Source organism: Mugil cephalus, chromosome 19 (assembly GCF_022458985.1).
Source record: "Mugil cephalus isolate CIBA_MC_2020 chromosome 19, CIBA_Mcephalus_1.1, whole genome shotgun sequence".
In the NCBI taxonomy this organism is placed as follows: Eukaryota; Metazoa; Chordata; class Actinopteri; order Mugiliformes; family Mugilidae; genus Mugil; species Mugil cephalus.
In genome coordinates this window covers 10,520,809-10,545,044 of record NC_061788.1, presented here as the reverse complement: position 1 = coordinate 10,545,044, position 24,236 = coordinate 10,520,809, and the positions used below count along the sequence as shown (strand labels likewise).

At 42.4% G+C, this 24,236-nt stretch overlaps 2 protein-coding genes across 5 annotated transcripts; one reads left to right on the top strand and one right to left on the bottom strand.

Annotated features, from left to right (window-relative positions):
* Positions 1–26: 26 nt before the first annotated feature.
* smad4a (SMAD family member 4a) lies at positions 27–6,754 on the top strand. 2 transcript variants are annotated; one of them, XM_047569412.1, is made up of 11 exons: positions 27–373; positions 1,110–1,465; positions 1,593–1,767; positions 1,923–1,952; positions 2,039–2,266; positions 2,435–2,542; positions 2,954–3,004; positions 3,100–3,283; positions 3,486–3,654; positions 3,798–3,936; positions 4,818–6,754. In XM_047569412.1, the coding sequence occupies exons 2-11, from the start codon at positions 1,226–1,228 to the stop codon at positions 5,027–5,029; spliced, it is 1,536 nt and encodes a 511-aa protein (XP_047425368.1). In that variant the 5' UTR covers positions 27–373; positions 1,110–1,225; the 3' UTR covers positions 5,030–6,754. The 2 variants fall into 2 exon arrangements, with proteins under 2 accessions (XP_047425368.1, XP_047425369.1); XM_047569413.1 differs by having other exon boundaries at positions 28–373; positions 2,039–2,242.
* Positions 6,755–6,796: 42 nt separating this feature from the next.
* Positions 6,797–22,948, bottom strand: rfx3 (regulatory factor X, 3 (influences HLA class II expression)). Of its 3 annotated transcripts, none has more exons than XM_047569410.1 (17): positions 22,845–22,948; positions 18,558–18,670; positions 18,343–18,431; positions 17,240–17,498; positions 16,043–16,117; positions 15,548–15,729; positions 15,287–15,406; positions 15,075–15,199; positions 14,821–14,936; positions 13,350–13,465; positions 13,086–13,240; positions 12,884–12,981; positions 12,635–12,784; positions 12,328–12,536; positions 12,066–12,219; positions 11,898–11,940; positions 6,797–11,792 (listed from the first exon to the last, which is right to left on the bottom strand). In XM_047569410.1, the coding sequence occupies exons 2-17, from the start codon at positions 18,663–18,665 to the stop codon at positions 11,512–11,514; spliced, it is 2,280 nt and encodes a 759-aa protein (XP_047425366.1). In that variant the 5' UTR covers positions 18,666–18,670; positions 22,845–22,948; the 3' UTR covers positions 6,797–11,511. The 3 variants fall into 3 exon arrangements, with proteins under 3 accessions (XP_047425366.1, XP_047425365.1, XP_047425367.1); XM_047569409.1 differs by having other exon boundaries at positions 22,699–22,846; XM_047569411.1 differs by lacking the exon at positions 16,043–16,117 and having other exon boundaries at positions 22,699–22,846.
* Between the last annotated feature and the right edge of the window lie 1,288 nt (positions 22,949–24,236).

Genomic DNA, 24,236 nt, shown 5'->3' with positions numbered 1-24,236 from the left:
CATGCGCAGTGTGAGCGTTGTGGGTGGGGAAGAATTTTTTGTTTATTTTCGTGGGCAGCTAGCTAGCCGAAGAACGCGCTGTTGTTAGCTTACACGGCCTCAGCATTTTTTTAAAATAAATTACAACAAGTCTAACAGATAAAATACCCCAAACTAACATGATATTGTAACACTTCGCGTGGTAGCAGGTTTGGGTCCGGGTTACGTTTAGGAAGGTTAGCTTGTCCGTTAGTGTGAAGCTCATGGACATCTGTTAGCGTAGGTGCTAGCAAGCTAGTTGATGCTAGACAGCGCGACGGCGTTTAGGTCGATAAAAACACCCGAGTATTGCTTTCTACCACTGGGACTAACGCTACTACACAGCCAAGTCACTGTAAGTGCAAAAAACAGTTTGCGTTTGATTCGAGTATTAGATAAATGAGTGCTCTCTGTGCTGGGTTCGGCTAAGGAATGGCTAGTGCAGACCGACGTTAGCATGGCCATGCTAGCTAACGCTATTATTCTTTGAGCTGCAATTTTGCTAAATATATATACAGACGTGAATGCATGGTTGTGCGTTAAACTAATCAGTATAGTTTAGGCCCGATTGATTTTGAGATATTAAAAAAATAAATAAAAGGATGCTGCGCTCAATACGAGCTATGATAAATTACCCAATGAGGCTACTTTGAGCTTCGTGTGATGCGAAAATATTAAATCAGTGCAGTTTGATTGACATGTTTAGTCGGTTTTGATTTTTATGAATAATCCAGTCGTGAAGAATGCAGTTTTATTCATAGTTACTAATTTGTCAGAAAATAATATTTAGACAAGTCAACTTTTTTTTTTTTTTTTTTTTTTTTTTTGCATGCACGGATGTAAACTTTGCTTGTCAGCAAATGATAATGAAATGTCCACAGCCAACTTTAAGCTGTCTGTACAACTTTTGTGAGTTTCTGGGAGGCTGTTTTTATGAACTGTGGCTTGATCTTAAGTGCTGTCATAATATTTTTTCCCCACACGCGAAATTAAATTTGAGAGATGCACAGATTTTTATCTTTTATTATATTCACTGCAAGTTGGCTTATGTACTTGGACATGCTCTTATAAAATCCTGTTTCCTGTTGCAGATTGGCGAACGTGAGCTGCATTGGCTCCACAGTAATTCCACCCTGCCACTTCTACTGGTAAAAGCGTAGAGGATACAACTAGAAAGCCTCCCTAAGGTTGAAACCTAAGGAGCAAGATGTCAATCACGAACACTCCCACAAGTAACGATGCCTGCCTGAGCATTGTGCACAGCCTCATGTGCCACCGACAGGGGGGAGAAAGCGAAAGCTTTGCGAAGCGAGCTATCGAGAGTCTTGTCAAGAAGCTGAAGGAGAAGAAAGATGAGCTGGATTCCCTTATTACGGCCATCACTACGAATGGAGCTCATCCCAGCAAGTGTGTAACAATACAGCGAACTTTGGATGGACGCTTACAGGTAAAATAGCAGCACCAGCTATCATCAGTAGATAGGCAGCTTTATTCATCCCGAGTCAGTTTGTTAAAAGTTACTACCTGTGAGAGAAAATTGTGATTAACCATAAATACCTCTGTGTGTGCTTTAGGTTGCGGGGCGTAAAGGTTTCCCCCACGTTGTCTATGCCAGACTGTGGCGATGGCCCGATCTACACAAGAATGAGTTAAAACACGTGAAATATTGCCAGTATGCCTTTGACCTGAAATGTGACAATGTTTGTGTCAACCCATACCACTACGAGAGGGTCGTCTCTCCGGGAATCGGTAAGCAAGAATCTAAATTTGTCTACATCTTTAATGTTTCTAAATCATTGATAAAAAGCAAGAATAGTAGTACAATTAACGACTGTTAAGAGAAATTATGTTCTCAGTTTTTAAACATGAGTGAAATTACTTTATTCTTTTAATTGTGTTTGCAGACTTATCTGGACTGACCCTTTCAGGTTCAGGTAGGTAGGTTATACATTTCCTATTTGTTCAGCAAAGATTTGTGGGATGTTCAACAGCCTTAACCACGCCTGTCATTTTCTGCTAGGTCCACTCATGGTAAAGGATGAGTATGACTACGATAATCCGCAATCCCACTCCAGCACTGAAAGCCACCTGCAGACTATCCAGCATCCACCATCGAGGCCGGGCCCACAGGAGACGTTCAGCAGCCCTGCTTTACTTCCCCCATCGGAGGGCAGCAGTTCAGCCTCAACCTCTGCTTTCTCCACCATTAGTGCTGGACCCTCAAGTGAGACAATACACATGGTCAACAGTAAGATAAAAAATAAAATAATACATTTACATGAAATCACAGCGGAAGTTGAAATGTTGTCACCTGACCTAAATGAAATTGAGTTTAATGTTAATGTAGTAAAGATCTGTTTTTAACACGCTTTTTTTTCCTTTTCCGTTTTTTTTTTTTTTAAATCTCCATTTTCAGATCCTCCACCGAACTGGAGCAGAAACGGCAGCTTCACTCCTGCGGTGCCTCAACACCAGAATGGGCACCTACAGCATCATCCTCCCATGCCTCACACAGGGCATTACTGTGAGTGAATCAAAACATAAAAGGCTCAGCAAAACTGGAATATCCAGCCTAAAAAGAACTGCATGTCATTAATTGTACAATTTATTAAAGACATGAGTGTTTAATATATATATTAACAGAATTATATCGGATGTAAAAGGTGATTTGAATGTGTAAAAATGTTAACTGAAGCACTAACGTCAAACAGTTGATGGCAAAGATCAAAATAGTTTTCTCCAGTTAACATTTATTATTTCACTATATAAATCTATGACAAACTAAAGTTGCTGTATAGTGAAGACTAACTATTAATAGTAAACCTCCTCACTCAACACTAGATGAGTCATTTTCTGCTCTAGCTTCACCTCCTGCTTGATCTGTGTTCATTGAATATTACATATATATTGACTGAATATTGACGTGTACTTGCAGGGCCTGTCACCAATGAAATTGCATTCCAGCCCCCCATATCCAATCACCCTGGTGAGTGTGAAACTGCAGGTTGGAGAATATCCATGTATTTACTCTCACCATTAATATTATGTGCGACTCATTTGACCGCTGGTTGCTTGTTCCAGCCCCAGAATACTGGTGCTCCATTGCATACTTTGAGATGGACGTCCAGGTCGGGGAGACGTTCAAGGTCCCATCCACGTGTCCCATAGTGACTGTGGACGGGTATGTGGATCCATCTGGAGGGGATCGCTTTTGCTTGGGTCAACTGAGCAACGTCCACAGGACAGAGAACATAGAGAGAGCCAGGTATTACATGCACTTATAGAGATATTACTCTGTTGTTTAATGTATATTCAGTGTGTGTTTCTAGGCATGAACAAGAATTGTCAATGAAGTATGTATTATTATGTTAAATATGTTGGAATGCTCTTTTCAAATTAAAAAAATAAAGCGTTCTTGCTAATACCGCTCTGGCTGCGTTTACCCATTCTTTCCTTGGTGTCCTCAGGCTCCACATTGGCAAAGGCGTGCAGCTGGAGTGTAAAGGTGAAGGAGACGTCTGGGTGCGCTGTTTGAGCGACCACGCGGTGTTCGTGCAGAGCTATTATCTGGACCGAGAGGCCGGACGTGCCCCGGGTGACGCCGTCCACAAGATTTATCCCAGCGCTTACATCAAGGTGAGTGCAACCTCAAGCCCGTGCACATATTGCGTCTGTCACAATTATCCAGTCACCATATGATTAAAATTGGAATAATATAAGTCGAATATGTGCAGTATTTTTGAGCTAGCTATCAAGTTTGCCGTCTTCTCCCCTCCCAGGTGTTTGACCTGCGTCAGTGCCACAGGCAGATGCAGCAGCAGGCGGCGACAGCTCAGGCAGCAGCTGCAGCTCAGGCAGCAGCAGTGGCTGGAAACATTCCAGGGCCCGGCTCAGTGGGAGGCATTGCCCCTGCCATCAGTGAGTGCTCTTACGGCTGCACTTAGCCTTGAACAAGCGTATTATTATTATGATTGCTCCTCATCATTATCCTTAGCAGGGGGGTGGCGGTGGAGGGGGGGGGGGGGTTCTTTATGGTGTCGGATTGAACACCGATGTGACCAAAAGAATTATAGAGCAGCACGAAGAGAAGAAGAAAAAAAAATCAGCTAGCAGTGTCAGTTAATGATGAAGCACTAAGAAACTGGAAGGAGACATACTTTGATTATGGATCTATATTCCATCAGTACATCTACTTTTAAATTAGTTTTGATTTCACCTGTGAATATTGGAGGCAGACGCTCCATACACCATAGACAGTAACTTATTCAAGGGAAAACAATACTGAACTGAAATTTTAATTGACTTTTTCCTTGGTGTGGTGGAGAGCATTTGATGATACAGAGTGAATAAGAGTCATCTAAATAATTTTCAGTGCAATCTAGACTTTGTTTAGCATTTAGCCACAAGGACCCAATGGGGCCATGTTTCTGTTTGTTAGATTTTATTTATTTCGACATCAGTGCTGTTTACTTGAGTGCACGGTTGAAGTGGGAGAACCTTTTCCTTTAAAAAACGTAGTTAAAACAAACTTTTACTGAACACAACTCAGAAAACATTAGCTTTGCTGTATCTGTCATTATTTCTTAATTGACAGCTAAAAATGTAGATAATGAAATAATCTGAGGTAACTACATTTACAGTTAAGTGGAATTTAGTTCAGATGCATTAAAGTATGTAATGCACTCCGAGTGGGACGTGTGAGCATATGAATTGTCCCCTTTTTAAAGACTGATCTCTGTTTTGGTTGGGCCTGTGGTGCCACATCGATCTAAAAGTCGCTCCCCGTGATCCCCCTGCAGGTTTGTCTGCGGCTGCAGGCATCGGGGTCGATGACCTGCGCAGGCTGTGCATCCTGCGGATGAGCTTCGTGAAGGGATGGGGGCCGGACTACCCGCGGCAAAGCATCAAAGAGACGCCCTGCTGGATCGAGATCCATTTACACCGAGCCCTACAGCTCCTGGATGAAGTCCTGCACACCATGCCCATAGCCGACCCACAGCCTCTTGACTGAGTTAAAAGACCCGAACTGTACATAAAAATAAAAAAAAGAAAAGAAAGAAAAAAAAAATGAAATAAAGGAAAAAACTGACTATTCTTTAACAGACCACTTCACCTGTAGGCCTGGAGCGCCAAAGGAGGACAACAAACCACAGGGAGTAGTTTGTAGGAGCAGGAACACGGACGTAAAGGCTGGCAGTATACTCCAGACAGACTACTCACTCAAAGCCAGCGCCGCAGGCTGTTACCAGTTTACTGAGCGAGACTCCTGGTCTGTGAGTAAAGTGACAGCTGGAGGAACATGTGAGTCACACTGGGAGGAGTCGTAGTACACTGGAAACATGCAGCCAAGTGGACGCTGATGAAAAAGGAAGCCAGTATTCAGACATTGTTTAAATTGGAGCTGTTTGAATAACTTTAAGTGAACAATGTCTTTTTTTTTTTTTTTCTTTCCTAAAAACCCCCAAGTATTTTTAAGATGTGTAGATTTCTCCAAACCGAATGACAACCTTGCTTTTCTAAATGGGGGAAAAAAATGTAACGGTTTGGCTTCAAGACGGTTAGGCTGAGCACAATCCATTGGAAACCAGTTGTCTTGGATGTCAGCTGGAGTATACTGCCCGTCCAGTCCTCCTCCATTGGTTTCTCCGCGGCTCATCTGACTCCATGCGAGCGGAGACGTGTCTCCTCTCGCAGATCATCATGTTACTCATGTTCTTGTAAAATGTAATCTTAAATATTTTCCAATGCTGACGGTCCTTGTTCGATGTTTTTTTTTTTTTTTTTGTTGGATTTATATTCTCTTTTTGAATTGTTTTTAATGACACACAGAGCATTTGAAAAGCCCATTTTAGCTCAACCCCTGTAACTAACGTCCGTTAGTCCACCACCAGTCAAGGCTGTAACGAGTTTGAAAAATTGTGTTTTTGTACTGAAAGTTTCCCTTAATTTCATTAACGGATGAAATATTTAAAAACAAAAATGAACATAGACTATAACAAACTTGCTTTAATATTATGTTATTGTCATTTTTTTTTAATCATTATTATTATTAGGTGCCCACATAGTGTCCATTAGCACTTTAATAATTTGTATCTCGTCTTGTTTTGTAGTCTCATTTGTGGTTACTTGTTGTATCCATATAATCTCTTAGCATAGCTAAAAAGGTTTTCTTGCTAATTACCTTTTTTCCACGGACAGTGTGGTTTTACTGTGCCCAAAATCGAAAGGTGTATTTATCTGAATCTTGGGAGACTTGAGACATTCTGGGTCGCTTAAAGATATCTCACTACCACTCATCATTGTTTGAGGATGACACGTTGTAGACAACAGCTGAGTAAGCGAGGAATGAACTGTGAGAGGAAGTGTAAGCCATACTGATGCCAAATATACTAAGTGAGAAGGATATCAGACTGCAGTCATTTCAGTATTAAGTTGCTTGTAAAAGCTTGGTTTTAATTACCTGACTGATTTAGTTTTTTTGGTATGTGGAGCTCGGTTTACATACAGCTGTTGCAGTATTTTCTACTCCTTTTGCTACCTTTAGTGATACAGTGATAAAACCATCCATGGTCGTAATCATGAAAGTTATTCAAAAGATGAAAAATGCTGTACACGTTTCTGGAGATCTGCAGTCACGCTCATCTTAATCTTTAAAATCATGTCATACAATCTGAATACATATGGAGTTTGAATGGTTATTGGTGTTTATATGTATGAATAAAATTTAATGGGCTAACACCGAGTCCCGGGTCGAGTGTGCGGGCAAAGAGGCGGCGGCTTTGAACAAGAAAACGTTTATTACTGCAAAGACAAGTCACAAATTTTAAGAAAACAACACTAAGAAGCTAGCCTGAGCTGAGATCTGAAATATTCAGAAAACGAAACTACATGTGTCTTTAATAGTTTCTATAATCATCAATACGACACACTAAATGATAATGTCTTTGTAAATATAAAAGTCCCCCAATTGTCCTCATTTTTTGTTGTAAAATACACGATACAAATCACCCTACACACATTGGTTTGCTTGCCAATTCGAGAATATACATTATATGAAGAAAAACTTAACGGCACACAAAAAGAAAGTCACATGGAGTTTGTGTGTATATATTATAACTATACATTATCCAACAAAAAAAGAAGGAAAGAAAATAAAAATCACAAAAGCACTTTAGCCAACATATCCGATAAAATGTTCACCAAAAAGAACAAACCAAATAATTAGGACACAAATAAATATATCTTTTTTTTTTTTTAAGCTTTTGATATATACACATTTTTGTCTAGGGTGAATCAAGAATAAAAACATTCCCCCAAATGCCACTGCCAAATGCTTGTGCTTGCATTAGAGCGTGCTACAGATGGCCACGACTCACTAGACTGTCAAATGGCACTTGGACAAGAAAAGAAAACAAAAAAAAAAAAAATAAAGGAAAAAAAAACAATAATAATAATACAAATCTCTAACAGGTCACAGCATTCAGAAAATATCATTTGACAAAAGAAAATCACGATCATGAGAAAAACGATTCAGAGCATTTTACTTACAGTAACTCTCCTGGTTCACTGACCAGTTCTATACAATTAAAAAGTTGTTTGCAGGTAATCTACCACGTATAACTTACTAAGTGTGTGTGTGTGTGTGTGTGTGTGTGTCTGCGGTGTCACATCCAGTAAATAATCAGTAGTCCAGTACTTGAGGACGGGTCTTTATCCTTCCTCAGCCCTGGTGTCTTCTCAGTGGCAGCACCTGTGAAGCCTCTATCTGTAGCCCACCAGAGACCCAATAGTCACCCAGGCCATCTGCTCTGGCCGGGGAGAAATTAAAGGCACCGGAGTCTGCTATGGGTCAGTGAAGCTGCCGTGTCGTCCAGGTCATGAGGCATTTCTCAGCTTTCACTCCTATGACAAGTCGAGGAATAGCTTATATGTTCGTTCTTTTAATGGTTGGAAAATGGGCTCATTTGCAAACAGCTGATACAAAAAAAAAAAAATCTTACATTTTCAGAGACAGTAGATAAATAAAGTACAACTGTGTTGGCAGCATTGACGCCCTTCCAGTGTTAACCAGGCGGCCTTTAAGATTTTGAGATGCGGAAAGCTAAATCATTGTCTGGCACTGTCTGGTTAAATAACAAACAGAAGGAAAAGTGACAAAAACGGGTTTCTAACAGACCAGAAAGCACTTGATGATGCTAAAGCACACAATTGAGATTTGAAGAAAACATATTTTAAGCCATTTTCAATTCAGGCACACAACAAAAAAAAAAAGTAACACAAGGTACCATCTACAGTGTTAAAGTCGATAGATATATATAAATGGAAGGAAGCTGAAATTCATTTTTAAAGATCCTTTATCCTTTAAGAGAAAATACAGTAGTAAATGAATCCTGCGAAACTTCATTCCTAACAGTACACCCAGCTTCTTACAGCGGGTACCCCGTCACTTTTTACAGTGTTTGAATTGGGGTACTTTTTTTTTTTTTTCTTTGCAGCTACGTGAACAAAGTTTTTTTTTGTTTTCATTCCAATTTTCATTAATTTCTGTGCTCTTGAACTTGCATTTGAGTTTAATTCCAAGAGTCACGGAGCATTCGAGTTCATTACGGTCACATAACAAACAAAAATAAATAAATAAAAAATAAAAAGCCAGAGTTTGTTTGCCTTTCTCTTGCAAACTGTCCTTAATCGGTGTCATTTAGAAAGTCAGATTTGTGAGCGCTCAGTTGCTGGAACTGCTCACGCCTCACGCCAGCGAGACCACAGTAAGGCTAGAGTATAACGTGTAGGTTTTCTGATGTGTCATGGGAAACAATACAGGGAAAAAAAAAAAATCCAGGAGTCCACTGACCCAGGAGAATAAATGACACAAAGTGTTTGCACTTATTCACCATCAATCACCGTTCAGAGGGGAACTCAAGTGAAACACAAAAAGCTAGCAGAGACCGACTGGTCGTATCCAGAACTTTTAAGGGCTGCGATGACAGCAAAGACGGCGCTGACACCTTTTTTTGTCTTTTTTTCCCCCCGCTTTTTAAATAAATCCACACATATGACTCATAAAGAAAAAAGAAAACGTCCGGTCCGTCTGTGTGTCTGTACAGTAGCTCTGCTCTTTGTGATTTATCCTCATTACAACATAAGCATTCAAAACGAAACAAAACAAAAAAAAACGAAACACCACAATAAATATGAATAAATAAACATTTCTGCAGAGAAGTCGTGCAGACCGTTTCAACAGGCATGACAAAGTAAGAACCGAGTGATTTTAGTGACCAGATGTTCCTGTTCAGAGGATTAATCTCAATATTGTCCACGACACAGAAGGCTATAACAGTTCAAGTATAGATGTAGTCTAATGAATCAGAAGTCCGTCCCCCATGCCTTTCCCATTTCACAGTCTATGAAGTAATTACAGATGCGCTACCGAAAGAAACATTCACGTATAAACAAACAATCAGATCAACCACATAAAAAGCCAACAAATATACGTAGTGTATCGTCATTATATATACTATACATATATATATCTATATATCTCTTTGAATATCAGAAAATATCTACTTTTGGTCCACTGTACAAAGATGACCTTTAAACAGGGAACAAAGGATGAAGCATTTTATGGTCTAAAAACGGAAATGAAAACGTATCAGAGGTGAGAGAAAAGCAATGCAGATTTTCTCTATCGCGTTGAGATTTGTGCAGTACAGTGGTGTGTGTGCAATAAGGTTTGGTGACTGTGCTGCACGCGTCAAAGGGCTGGCACCACTGGTTTGAGGTAGGGTGACTGATGGATGTGTTCCAACACACACACACACACACACACGCACACACACACACACACACACACACACACACACACACACACGAACACCACGCAGACGCACAGGCATATGTACACATGCACATAAAAACACATCTAGGACCTACGCATCCATGTTCTCGCGCACGCACGCTTCACTCGATAACAAAAGGCTAATGCGAGAATAGGCCTCGAGAGGGCAGAGCGAGGGCAGGAGCAAGGCTAAAGACCGCGATTCAGACAAACGAGCCCCCGCAGGAGCCGATCCAGAGGAAACAACAGGTGCGTCTGTGCCTGCGTCGCTCGGCCTCAACACTGATGAGCCCGCCCAAATCCAGCCACGAGTCACCAGAAAGCCAAGCCTGCGGCCCGGGACAATGCAGAGAGGGGCCGTGGGCTCTCTACAGCACACAGTCGGGACTACACGGACAGCTGCATTTTTAAGGATAAGGCACTATGATAAAGCCGAGGTACATTAAATCCCTGACATTCCTTCTGCTCTGCGACATGGCACTGTGGGGACAGGAAACGGCGTTTTGGTGTGGCGCAGACGGCTCACTCTCAGCTTCCTCTAGTTGGTTCGGTTTCTTTTTTTTTTTTTCTGTTTGTTTGTTTGTCTGTTTTTTGTTTGTTTTTTTGGTCCACTGCGAACTTTAAGAAATTTTTTCCTTAAGACGTAAACTGCAAAACCGGGGGGGGACGGGGACGTGTCCAGTGACTTGTTTTCAAGATTCCAGCTCGTTACATAAACCGCACTACAGAGCATCTAAAATGAACAAAGGCAAGCGACATGCACGGGGTGCATAGAAAAGCTAGCGTCGAGAAAGAGTCCTTTTCTTTTTTTTTCCTTTTTTTTCTTTCTCCTTTTTAAAACAGCCTTTCTTCTCAATCTCATTTATATACACGAGTAGCAGCACAGACATTTCTTTAAGGGTGTCTTTTTTCTGTGGCTGAAAGCTATAAGTGGTTATTGGCGGGCGGCTACTAAATCGTTTTCAAACGGAACAGATAAAACTGCCCCGTGATCCTTATTTAAATAGAAATAGAAAGTTGTCCCTTTCAGCTACATACATTACTCAAAAATATTTTCTCTAACTAAAAGCGGTTGGGATGCATGTAGACATGAATCGTACTAAAATTAGGAGTGATGGCTAGAAAATTAATAGAAAACACACTGATAGCACCATGACTTTTGGGTAATACCAATTGAAAGTACAGCAAAACTATGTACAGTGAGTGAAGTTCTTGATCATTGCCTTTACTCCACTGGGACTAGTGACATGGATTTGAGCTCTGAGACATCAGTAGTTTGAAGTAATTTTCCTTCAGGATAAAATCCATCCGTACACAGAGACGGAGGCGTTAAGTCGTGCCTAAACGGGGGAAACGTGTAACGGGTCGAATTAGTCTTTTTCCTTCCAGGTCTCTTCCACCGGCTGCTGCATTGTGTTAGAGCACACGTGTACGGGATGACAACACATCCAGAATCTAAGCAGTCAGACAGGGACAGCACATCTTAGCCAGAGTGTCATCATTTTTCACCCCGTCTCCACGGAGAGGAGAGCACGTCCGCACAAGTGCAAACAGAGACGACGCATGGAAAAAGACGCAAACATCAAGACTTACAGAGAGAAAGATATGTGTGAGACAGCAAAGCTAGGCCAGACAAGATCTGCCGTGCCCTCAGACCTTCAAACGGACGCATAGGTGTTTCCTGTGGTGCTGCAGTGGCGGATGGTGGGAGTGCCGGCGGAGGGGGTTAGGATGTGTTCGGTGTGGTCCTGCGGGGGCTGGGGCAGCGAGTGGAGCACGCCCGGCTGGACGACGCCCACCACGGGGTGGGAACCGTCCTCTAGCGCCCCGACCTGGATCACCTGGATTACCTCATGCTCTGACTTCTCCCGCTTGGCCAGCGGTTCCCCGGACTCCTCCGTGTCGTCCTCTAAGTCGCTGTCCATCCCGCTTGTTTCATCTGGAGACAGCAGCGCGCAAATCACAAAGTGGTATAGACACAAGAGCTCACATCCAAAATGTTTTCAATGTTGTTAGAGTTTAGGAGAACAGAAACAACACATACCTTTATCAATGTTGGTAAGGGACAAGGTGTTGAGGCTGTCAAACTGAAAAAAGAAAAAAAAAGATAATACCAGGGCTGTTAGTGGTTTATATTGTTCTGCAACATGGTGCAAACGCCGCACCAAGATAACTCCTGTATCCAGTGATAAAGCGGACGCCACGTTTGTACCTCCCCCATGACACCGATGGGTGTCTCTCCAGTAGCTTGAGCCACCCGATGTTCCACCAGGTAAAACATGTACTCATCGTACAGCAGGCGAATCAGGTGGAAGGAACCAAAGCTGGCAGCACTGCGCAGGGTCAGGTCCCTGATCACCATAGAACTGCACGGAGATGATATGCATAAGCATTTTATCATTTCAAAACAATGCTACGCACTCATACATGTCCCAGTATTTATGTTTTTTTTTTTTTTTTTTTTTTTTACAGACCTGTAGAAGGACCACTTAAGCAGGAACTGTCGAGCCGCCCTGGGGAAGCTGGGCCGGTGCTCGTAGGGCTTGAGCACCTGAGTGACCACGTTATCCAGCCAGGCTGCCCACTGCTCCAGAGAGCTCTGCTGCTGTAATGTGGCCTTGAAGTCCTGCTCCAAGTGCTGAACAACTCCCTCTTCACACTGGCACACCCACGATGCCTGCTCCTGTACAGACAGAAACATGAAGGAAGGAAGCGTGAAAACACTGTTCCCGGAAAAGATTAATATTCTCTTGATATGATGGCATAAGAAGCTCTCCTGACCTGTACATTGGCAAAGTCAACGCGGTTGAGATCGCTCAGCATCTGGTTGATCTGTGATGTATTTTGCAACACGGCGCGTGCCGCCTGAGCCAGGTGGTTCAGAGATGTATATCTGCGCAATGTTTGCGCAAAGGCACTAACAGCGGCAATCTGAGAAACGAATGCACAAGAGCCGTGGTGTTATTACTACATACCTTTCCCTTCCATACTAAACACTCCTGTATATATATTTGCTCATAGACAGCGTACCTTGGTCTGGATCATTCTCTGTGGAATGGCATTCATGGCATTATTGAGCCAACCTTCCAGGCTTTTGGCAAAATTGCGAATGGCTTGAGTCAAGGCACCTGGAGCGAAGAATATAATGTGTCGAAAACAAACAAAAGATTGGTACAAACCCTAATGGTAAAACGAAGAAATGAGGCGTCTTCTCGACGTCACCGTGACTCACTGGGAATGGGTCTCAGGACATCAGGAATAAGGATCTCCACAAGGGCCTGGTACATTAAATGGTCACAGGTGCTCATCCACTTGAGGACAGCCTCGTTTCTGCACAGTACCAATAGCTGCGACCGGGGGAGGCGTGCTTCGATCTCACTTACGCTGCTGCACAACGATCAAAAAAACACATTTACGACAGACTATTTAGAATTTATGTATTAGCCTAAAATAAATGCGTTTAAATGCCTCGTGTTTCTCTTTGGCTTGTCCTCACCTGTTTTCTGTTACAGTGGCACCCTCTACAGTGTCGGGGGGAGAATAACGCCAGAATGTCTGCCACAGCTTCTCAATTAGACTGAACTGGAGGTTGACGACCACATCCAGGATAGCCTGAAAAAGAACCAGAGGATAAGCACGAAGATTTTTAATAATTTTCTGTGAGATCAAGAAATAGCCCCTCTGAAAAGCATGTTGAGAACTAGGTCTAACAATTATCAACAGCTGCGTTTCCATTACAGTTTTTCACAAAATAAAAACTATATTTCCGAAATTTTGATAAAGTAAATTGCTCTCTGCTCCATGAGCTGTAACTCTCGTAAAATCTCGCCTCACGATATCTAATAATTCTCTTAAATTCTTGTCACGTGAAACTTTACTTTGAGGGAGATGGACTTCAAATGAACTGGTCACATGACCCCCTGCATCATCTCTCACTGTTTAAGAGATTTGAGTTTTTTTTTAATGTAGGCATTTCCATTATAAGTTTTTTGTTGCGGTATTTAGATTTTGCACATTTAGAGTTAATGGAAACTCATCAGGTGTCAAATTTATTTTTCAACATTTTTCAGGAGTAAAACAACTAACTACACCGCTAGAGAATTAAAGAGAATTATTTTTATTTTAGTTTTTTTTGTAATTTGGACCTTGGACATCAAAGCTGAGTGACTCGATATCTTGTTTTCCAGAAATCAGGAGAGTTGTGTTTAAAAACTCACAACATGAAGAGAAAACTGTTCTAAAATGTCACCAGCTGGCATTTACCAATCTAAAACACTTGACCTTTCCAAAACATTCCACACTTTAAACACATCAACTTTTTGAAAATGCGGAAAACTTTAGTTCAGCATCTTTTCTTATTAAAACAGTTTAAAATAAGATTAAACTATGAAATTAGCGTAATGACAAACTGATTGCTAGTGAGCAGGTGACTCATAATAGTAAAAAGAAGAGGAGGGGGTTAATGCAAAACAATTTGTCCATACTGATCAATATGAAACGCAATAGAACAGGACCTCACACATTCACTAAACACGCATTTCATCCCACTCCCCTCAAGGAGAAAACACAGAGCACTGAGGTGCAGAAGGGTTCGCTTTGTAAAAAGCCTGATACCTGCTGTCATAGCTGCCCTTAACAAAAGGCCTCGCAAAATGGGTCAGAGTGGCCTGGGCTAAATGTAAAATACTGTTTTGTCTGTCTTCGTGTGTGTGTCTCTGTTACGTGTCCAGTGTACTGCGGCGGTCTTTGTGGAAAGGAGACAGTGCTGTAAAGAAGAAGAATTGTCCCGAAAGGGGACAATAAAGTCTCAAGTCTATGAAAAACTGTTACAATGTCTACCAGTGAATGCAACAACACTGAAGGATGTTGTCTGGTCATTTTTGACCGCTGCTTCCACTGTCAGTTGCTATGAAAGACTCATGTGCCTCAGTGAGTTTGCAGTGAGTAAAGAAAGGGGTATGTCTAACCTCACAGTGCTCTCTGTAAAGGGACTGGAGAGCTTTCACATCCTCTGCACTGATGTTCTCTGTATTGCTCTGTCCCAGGTCCAGCTCTACAAAGTCAGGGAGTGCCCGTGATGCATCTAATGGGAAGAGGAAAAAAAAAAACAACAAAAACAACCGATGTAGAATCATCTAAAAAGACATATTCCGGATATTTCAATTCGTTTCACTGTTTTCCAGTCACAAACATGTTCAGGGGAAAGAGAAAAGCAGCTAACCTAGGAACTGCTGGTGGTGCTGACTCTGTGCAATGACCGTCTGCTCTGCTGCTCCAGGATGGTTCTGGCCTCCTCCTGAGTAATTCTCCCCAGAGCCAGCGTCAAACTTCTGAACCGGCTTAAACCTGAAATCACATGGTTCACCTTAGCGTCCGCGAAAAGTATGATTCGCGTCACGGCAAGTGCCGCACGCCGGGCTGTTTGTGTTGTACCTCTGCTTCTGCTGAACAGGCTGCTGTCTGAGGGCCATGTACTGCATGTCTTCCTGGAGTCTGTTGAGCGGGGAATCTGGTTTTACGCGTATACCATAGTAGTGATATTTGGAGTTCCCTCTGAAAGAAAAAACATAACAGATTGATAGAGTCTTCAATTGCGGTGGATAGAAACACAGAGCATGCATAATAGATGAAAGTCTTAAATTTCCAAGCCACCGGCTTTCTTCTGCTTAAAAATAAAAGACGCAAGCAGCCAACCTCGTCCCAAGGCGTCTTGTACGGAGTCCCATGAAGATGGAGCGGATGAGTTTGCCAAAAGAGGCTGCATTTACAGGGTCCAGTTTCTGCTCCTGGCAGTGGCGCAGATAATGATTGTAGAGGGTGGATCGCGGTAGACTTACTCCCTCTGCTGTCTCATAATTGTCCAACAGCCACTGGAGCTACAGGAGGGGGGGGACATGCTTTTTAATGCAAGAGATTCACACGCTCCTCCAAGCAAATACCGTTAGCTGGTAATGTGGAGGCTGCTGCATCACAGCTCTGCATAAGCTTCTATGGCAGCCGGTTAAAATTTAAAGCAATGATAGCGTTTAAAACCAGCAAACAAATACAAAAAAAATAAATAAATAAATTAAAAAAAGCCCCACACCAAACTCAAATATACAGCGATCTGAAAAAGGCAGAACAGCGAGAGGGCGAGTTTTGCAAAAGTTAAGCGTAGGTGAGGGGCAGGCGTTCTTAAAAGCAACTTACATGGCTGTTGAGCAGCGAGCTTCTCTGACTGGATAAACCCTCAGATTTTTGGAGCGTCTCAATCGCCATTTCAATCTGATAAACCACGAAGCACAGGACAACAAAATGTAAGAGGGGAGGGGGGTTCAAAACAAAAGCAAGGACAACAAAAAGTTGACATAAAAACACATTACTGGCCACAAGCGAAAAAGAAATAAAAGAGAATCTAGAAAAGATCCCGAAGCAAGCACCGCTAAGACCCAAGCAGAGCAGGAAAATCCTTCATCTCGGGGAAATCTACGCCTAGCCGCAAAAACGGGTAACATATGGTAAACAGGATCAACTAAGGACATAAGACTGCGGGCGGATGGCTGGCAGGCACGCAGGCCTCTGTGATTCATCGAACATAGATCCACTTGTAACAACTTTCAGGTACAAGGGCAAAGCCAGACTCCTTTACAAAAACAAGAAAACTGAGGCAGCGTGCCAAAAGGATTTAGCAATATGTCAACCTCCACAGTTACACCAAAAAGCTCAAGGGGAGAAGTCTAATTGGGTATTGACCTTTTTTTCCCCTTTTTCTTTAATGAACAGCTTTCCGTCCATCAAAATGTGTGTGCAATATGCCGATTGTTCTATAAAATGCAAAACTGTCTGAGCGCATCTCCGGCACATTCGCACTGTGGAATTGATGAAATTAGGTGAATTGGTTACATATATATTTTTTCTGTTTTCCTTTGCTCAGCCATGACTCACACCCACATAACGTACTGTAATGTCAGTCACGATATCATTGCTGCATTCGTGCCAAAACATAATTCTGGCATAATATATATACATATGTGGACCACTTTGTCTAATATCGGGCTTATGCGGTCTGACTCTCCCAAGCACGCAGTGTGTGCACAAACAACAGTTGTTCCTCTACAACACTGAGTCTAAAATGCGTACACAAACATTGAGTTTAAATAAAGAATTCTACTTAAGAGACTGGCGACCTAAATTTTTCTGGATATAACAAGTGTATAGATCAATAAAGTATGACAGAAACAGAGCAGCTATGCTGGCAGGGCGAGTCTAGGCGAACTAACAGCTGTGTGAGTCCTAACAGGGAAGATGTTCCCACATACGCTGATCAGATCATCTACCAACAACCACACAAAAGCAGGCGCGTCAGTGTAAGTGAGAGAGCCATTCGGTGGGTGCTGGGAAACTTACAGTAGCTGGGGAAGCCCGTGCGGTCTGGGTGGCGGGGTGGGGTCCAGCGTTGTCCATGAGGTAAGCCCCCGAACTGCTGCTGATTACCTGACCCCCTGCCAGACCCATGCTCATTCCTCCAGTGCCCCCTCCTCCATTGTTGGTCATGCCATGAGATGTCACCACGGTGGACACTTGCGACGAGCTGCCCTGCGTGTCGAAGTAGCTCCCTCCACTGTTCTGGCTGTACAGCTGCGGCTCTGAGTAAGAGTAGGTTCTTCTGCTCGGAGGAGAGATCAGCAGCAAGTCAGCGCCCCCAATGTGACAGAACTGACAACATAAAACCCGTCTACCGCAAGACATTAAATGATAAAAGTGCTTTAATTGTCCCTTAAAAAGGGAGTGCGGTTTCAACTGCTTGTATTGTAGTAATTATGCGTGTTTATTACTATTTTTCTAGGCACAGTCAAATACTTGTAACAGCAATATCATAATTAGGACGACTTAATTCATTATTATTATTATTATTATTTATTTAACAACTGTGCTTTGTCTGAGGTATTTAAATGTTAGATTTGTGTGTCTGTTAGACACACAAATCTGACACTCAGATCCAGCAGTTTGATTACAAGTTTATATTGCTGAGGTCCTGAGGTGTCATATGCACGTGTGTTTCCACCAGTAGAAGAAGCCATACAGTGTGTCTGTTTGCGCCTGGACACACACATACACACACACACTGATGTGTACTTTACAGTGTGTCACAACAGGACAAACACAGCTTGGGCTTGTTAGCGGCATGTGTACGTAACCCCATTCTCAGACCCAGGGGGCCCGTGCATAGTATCAGCACTTAAAGGACAGACAGGCCTACTTGTGGTCATGTTCAGGTGACTAAGTACAATCGAACACACGACTGCACAGCCCTCAGAAAGGAAAAAAGAAAACACACACAAAAAAAACAACAACAACAACAAAAAAAACAAATGCACTCCCACCACCATCATGTGCTTGTGACATGAATGACGGTGTGAAGAGACTTAAGAGGAGAAAGAACAGGCTGCAGCGACGCTTGTATTTGTGGAGCGGTGTTAAGAGCCGAGCCGGGTAACAGACTGACTCACATGTTGCCATTGGTGTAGACGCCACTGTTTTCCTCAACATACTGCACCTGTGCTGGGTAAACATGCTGAACCTGTTGAACAGTCTGGGCCTGGCGAGATAAATTGCAAAAGTGACAAATTAATGATTTAATTCACAGAATTTGCATATTCTACCGACAAATACGGAGATGCTTGCGAAGGAACATTCAGACCCAGACAGGCGGGATGTACTGTACCTGCTGCTGGACAGGCACCTGCTGGGTGGAGCCGGTTGGCTGGACAGGCACAGCGGTCTGAAGAGGGACAGTGGAGGTGGAGTCAGCGCCTGCTTCAGGGGTCTGCATGGCGCCTGAATAAGACAGAAAACACAGATTTACTGAGGACGGATAACGGTGTCGCATATTAAAAGCCAGGAACGCTCTCAACAAGAATGAACTTTACGCTGAAGATGTTTCCAGCACATATTGCACTTAACACGAGACGAGTCTGTCACAAAAAAAAAAAAAATAAAAAATCTATAGAGGAGGATAAATCCAATGAACTATGATTAACCACACAAGTTGGTTATTCAAAGATCTAAAATATGAATAAATGAGGCATTAATCAAAGCATTTTAGGTAACACGAGGCATTATCACAGAATAAAACACTGGTCTGTTCCATTCAAATCAATGCTACTAAAGCTGCTCTAGGCTAATTCTACCCAAGCACTTGTTTCTGCCTTGTGGTACTCAATGTACTAAGAGCCTCATGCATCAGTGACACATGGTCTTGTCTCCATGTTCACAGCCATAAAGCAAGTTAATATTTAACAAACTCCAAATAGATGCTGCTTGTAGTCGCTCCGTCAGTTCCCATTTTCTCACACTTCAGCTTTACTTGAAATTGAAAGTCCTAGATCAGTGTAAAAGAAGGCTTTAGGGAATTGTCTAATTGTCCCCCCCACCAGATTTCAGGTTTCATTTCTACAAAAAAAAGTGCCATCAGAAATCGGGAACCGAGAACATACGGTTCATACTACGCCATGAACAAGTTTGAATCTAAGGACGAGAAGAAACGCCGATTGTGAACCTGTGTTTGTGAGTTAATAATAGTATGGCTCCTATCACCCATTCCTTCCAGGGGAAGGCCACCTCCTCCCATCACAGTTTCCATGAACAAGCCTCTCTTGGTTAATTAAGATGGGTCTCCTAACAGCTTCAAATCTCTCCAGGGACAGCCTGCCCCCTCCCTTTACCTTCAATATGACACTGGCCCTTTACTTAAAATAAAAACTATCACTTTATTCATGTTGGGGTAACTAATAAATCTTCCCACATGTAATCAAAATGGGAAGAAAACAGCAAGAAAACTGTGTTTTATTTTAATAAATTGGGACGATGACATCCATTAATAAAAAGCTTTTTGTCACCAGACAGTTGCTAGCAGGAAAATAATATACTATTTCATTAAAATATTGTATTCTCTTAATTTGAAAAGACACTTTAAGCGACGATACCACAAGTACACTTTTGACTGCTGTACTACCACACACTAGTGCCATTCAATACAGGGAACAAAACTTGGAAAAATGTCATATCGCACTGTCAAACTGTAGCCGTCAGCGAACGATATCTCAACGCTAAAAAAAAGGGGCTTGTAGAGAGGGGAGAATATAGAGTTATATTGCACGGCGCAGTTTGAAAGCTGAAGTGCATCGCCCTGACTGAGCCCACCTAATCGAGGAAAAGAGCCCCTGCATCACAGCACACTCCTATTCTCTCACCTCAACCCCCCTCTCCAAAGACACACACACACACATATACACGTGCACACACGCACCAACACACCTCCTGCTACACCATTCAGGCACTCCCTTGTGGCCCACTTAAATGCTGTGCTCCACTGAGCAAGTGCAAGCCCTACAAAGACACAGAGGAACAAAAGCCACCAAGGAGTGAAACATTTTGCCCTGAGTTTTCTCCCTTCAGGTCCTCTTGCTATCATCACAGCCGACAAATAGTAAAGCGCGGAAGGTTCAGCCGCAGCCACGGGAAAACACAAAGAACTACAGCCTGCATCGCTAACGATCGCGTGTGACAAAGTTGGGGTCTAATACACGGAGTCTTGAAATAAGAGCTAGCGACGAGGGCTGAAAAGTACACCCTACACAAAATCTCTGTCTCTCTCTCTCGCTCTCTCACACACACAGACACACACACACACGTACACAAACAGAGTGGCACTATCTGGGGCTAATATAGCAGGAAAACAGGTGGAGGTAGGTAGAGCTGAAGGGGTGGGGGGGGGTATGCAAAGTACAGTGTTTGTTTAGCTTGGTTGTAAGATTATAAAGACAACAGGGAGTGACTTCTCGAGCAACGCGTGCTCAACCGCTGGTACAGATCAGGATGTGAAAACATTGCATACATACATGTGTTGCAGAGAGACGTACCAAACATTTAAGCTGGTCGAGTAGCGGCGGCAGCGAAGAAAACAGACGTTAAACGTGTCAAAATTCACGACAAAGGACACCACAGTATGCCCAAATGGACTCTAGATTGTGGGTTTGATAAGGAAAAGTAACCTTTATCCGTCACAAATTAACATTATTATTAGATGATTGTGGCAAATAACTGCTGCTAAGCCAGGAAAATGGCCGACTGAATAATTGAATTAATCAGCCCCTCTTTAAGTGATTGGAAATGCAACAGGATCCAGGCAGCAGGTGGCATGGTACTATTTCTGCCCTACTGGACTGCAGGTAAGTGGTAACATGATCTGATAACTAGCAGTTGCCCACATCCTGTTCTGTTTATGTGTGTGTGGCGGGAGGTACGACCTATTTTAGGCTGTATATTCCAAAACATTAATATATTTACATTATTTGAGGCTTCACCCGCAGAATTGTGCAGTTGGTAGTTTGACCTCATTGATTTGAATGCTACGGTGGCGTCTGCAAATACGAACGGCTTTCCACGCGAGTGAGACGCGTGATTCACGTCTACCATACAATTGAGGAGCTGATGTACCTAATTCTAGGGGTGAAAAGCTTAGATGGTCAGGAGTTGCTGAAGGTGCACCTGTCCTCCTTTCACCTCACCTCACCTCACCTCACACAAACACATCCACCTGATCTCTCTCCTAAAGGGAATCAGAGGTTGCAGGTGGACAGGAGACCTAGTGGACTCAAAAGTAATTTTTGATGCAACATTAAGAAACTGGCTTTTTATGAACCCCCAACCGGACTGAGGAATCCTTAAATGCAACTTTCTTACTGGGAGGAAATGGTATATGGCATATGAAAATGAAACAGAGATTAACAGGGTGGGTTTAGCCAATGCGAGTGAGCCCAAAATCAATCTGGCAAAAGATCACTTCCTATAAAGCGTTATAATGAATTCAGTACATTCGCCCCCCCTCCCTTTTCCATGCGTGTGCAGTCAGGGGAATACGCACAAATACAAAACAACAATTCTCATTTTTATTTGTTTGTAACTTTTAATCGATGTTTCTCTAACACAGATATTTGCGGAAGGGCTGAATGAACCGTCACCTTTCACACATTAAAGGTGTAAACGCAGGATACCGAAATGCTCCAAGACCACGCTGCGTTATTTTAAATATAGTCGTAGCTAATAAGTGTTATTTCCCCCAAAGGTTGCCACTGCAAAACTTGTGCAGCTTTGTGTTATTGGATAGCTTATCACAGCCATCTGATGCCACAAAGAGGGCAGATGGGAAGCTAGCGAGGCTATCTTGCTCCCTAAGACAAAAGGGAAAGTAATGGCTTAGCTATTGTCAATGGCAGTTAGTGTGTGGGGAGCTAGCGAAGAGCACTTTCCATTGCTAATCGACGAGCGGATTTTCCACGACCAACAACAGCTGAAATTAAACGCAAACTTACAATATAATTGTAGCACAGCCCCCCCAAAAATAGGTACCAATAGGCATTGTGAGAAGGCATCGCTGGCGTTAGCAGCCTAGCAACAACAGACACCTGCTCCTGCTCCAGCTGACCAGTTAGCATCATTGACTAGCCCGGACCCTATGCTACCACTCAACGTGGCATGTTTAAACAAATAAGTTACACCGACAAGGCTTTTTTAGCCAAACCAAACGCGCCTGGCTCAGTTTTAGCCAGTGAAAGGGCACGGCTATCTTCTGTGGACCTCTCACAGCAGCGGGTATCTGCGTTAGCAAGCAGGCTAACACGTTACAAAGAAACACCCTCGCTAGCAAACTACCCCAGCTAGTCACCGAGCCCTCATTCAGGAGCAGACAAAAAAAATAATAAAAAAAACAAACCAAAGAATTAATGCATCCTTCATACGATATCCCGGGATTAGATAAACGACTTGCACTCGGGCCAAAAATAGTATTTAGAGTTTAACCAAACCTGAGCCGTGGACTGGTTGATGAAGATGAGGATGGTGGAGGAGGTGGTAATGATGGAGCGAGAGGTTGTTGTTGGTGGGTTACAGTCGCCAGGACTACGGTGACTATGGCGCTGCCTCACTGGGCAACAGTTGCTATAAAACTCACCGGCAGCGCGCAACCTCACCAGGCAGGTGGGAGGAGATTGAAGCTCACTTAAACCCTGAAAGAAGTCAAATGGCACGGAAATACGTGGTCTCGGTTCGCTGCGAACATGTTAACAAAGGCTGCCTGTTACACCCGAGCGCATGCTGGCTTTTGGGGGGGTGATGTATTCAGATGGAATATTTAAAAAAAAAAAAAAAAATGTTGAGATAAGGATTTTGTCTGAGTTCGGGTCCTTGCACGTGTGGAAACGACATCTGTGCTACGAACAGCACACGTTTTTCATTTTTAAATTTATAAATCTGCAAGATGCTACTATTAAAAGGGGGTAGTCTTTTGTTTCTCAGTCTGGATTTCCCTAGAAATAAATTAATAAATAAATGATCTATCTATCTATCTATCTATCTATCTATCTATCTATCTATCTATCTATCTATCTATCTATCTATCTATCTATCTATCATTTAATTAAAAAATATAATTATATTACTTCTAATTTGATATTCTGATGGCATTCTAGTTATTGTTAGTCAATTTAATCATTTATTCATATTTAGACAACATAATTGGATAGATTGAGATGTGATCCATCAGCCCCAGAGCCTAGAGCCCATTATTTGTACACCAGGGGATGTCAGGCCTGTCATCAACGAGAAAAATCTGCTCCAGCCTTAATCCTCTTGGCCTCAACGACGTCTTCATGTTTTTGTCCTGACTCTTCTTTCACCCCTGAGTTCAGTTTGCCACTGAGTTTCCTTTTACATTCACTTTTTTCTGCAATTTAACAAAAAAAATAAAATAAAAAATCATTTAATTAATTTAGTAGCACATCTACAGTGTTCGCAAAAATGTAAATTACAAAACTAAATGATTTTAGAACATCTTGATATTTTTCCGCCTTGTATAAAGGGATTATTTAAAAGCAAGAAGGGCCGGAAGAAAAATGTGGCAAAACAGGTGGCGGTTCATTAACTTGTTATACACTGCAGTGTGTGTGTGTGTGTGTGTGTGTGTGTGTGTGTGTGTGTGTGTGTGTGTGTGTGTGTGTGTGTGTGTGCAAAGGCAGTGCTCACCATATCTTATTCATTATACCTGATGGCTGTATAGGGTGAAGGTTAATTCCATTCTTAGATGTTCTCCTGACCGCCATGTGCAATTTTCTTCCTATGATTTTCACCAACCTAATTAGTTTTAAAGTTAACTGACCTTTGTGAACAGTTAAATGTTAATCCTGAGTTTGTTTGTTACTTACAAACTGTCTCTAAAACAAAAGTTCTTTGTTTGATTTTCAACCTGTGCATTGTCTTTCTGACATCCTTCTTTCGTTAAACCTCGCCATTATGTGTGAGGAGTCTTATAATTTGTTAAATGTAACTGCGCTAACTTTTAAACTGG

Bases quoted from the DNA above. Each gene is read 5' to 3' on its own strand.
- smad4a (XM_047569412.1), top strand. From the start codon at position 1,226: ATGTCAATCACGAACACTCCCACAAGTAACGATGCCTGCCTGAGCATT. The intron at 1,768-1,922 runs GTAAGCAAGAAT...TTGTGTTTGCAG, and splicing joins GGTCGTCTCTCCGGGAATCG to ACTTATCTGGACTGACCCTT. The intron at 3,005-3,099 runs GTGAGTGTGAAA...TGCTTGTTCCAG, and splicing joins CCCCATATCCAATCACCCTG to CCCCAGAATACTGGTGCTCC.
- rfx3 (XM_047569410.1), bottom strand. From the start codon at position 18,665: ATGCAGACCCCTGAAGCAGGCGCTGACTCCACCTCCACTGTCCCTCTT. The intron at 15,730-16,042 runs GTAAGTTGCTTT...CCCCTCCTGTAG, and splicing joins GCTCGCTGCTCAACAGCCAT to CTCCAGTGGCTGTTGGACAA. The intron at 12,785-12,883 runs GTACGCTGTCTA...TTCGTTTCTCAG, and splicing joins AGAGAATGATCCAGACCAAG to ATTGCCGCTGTTAGTGCCTT.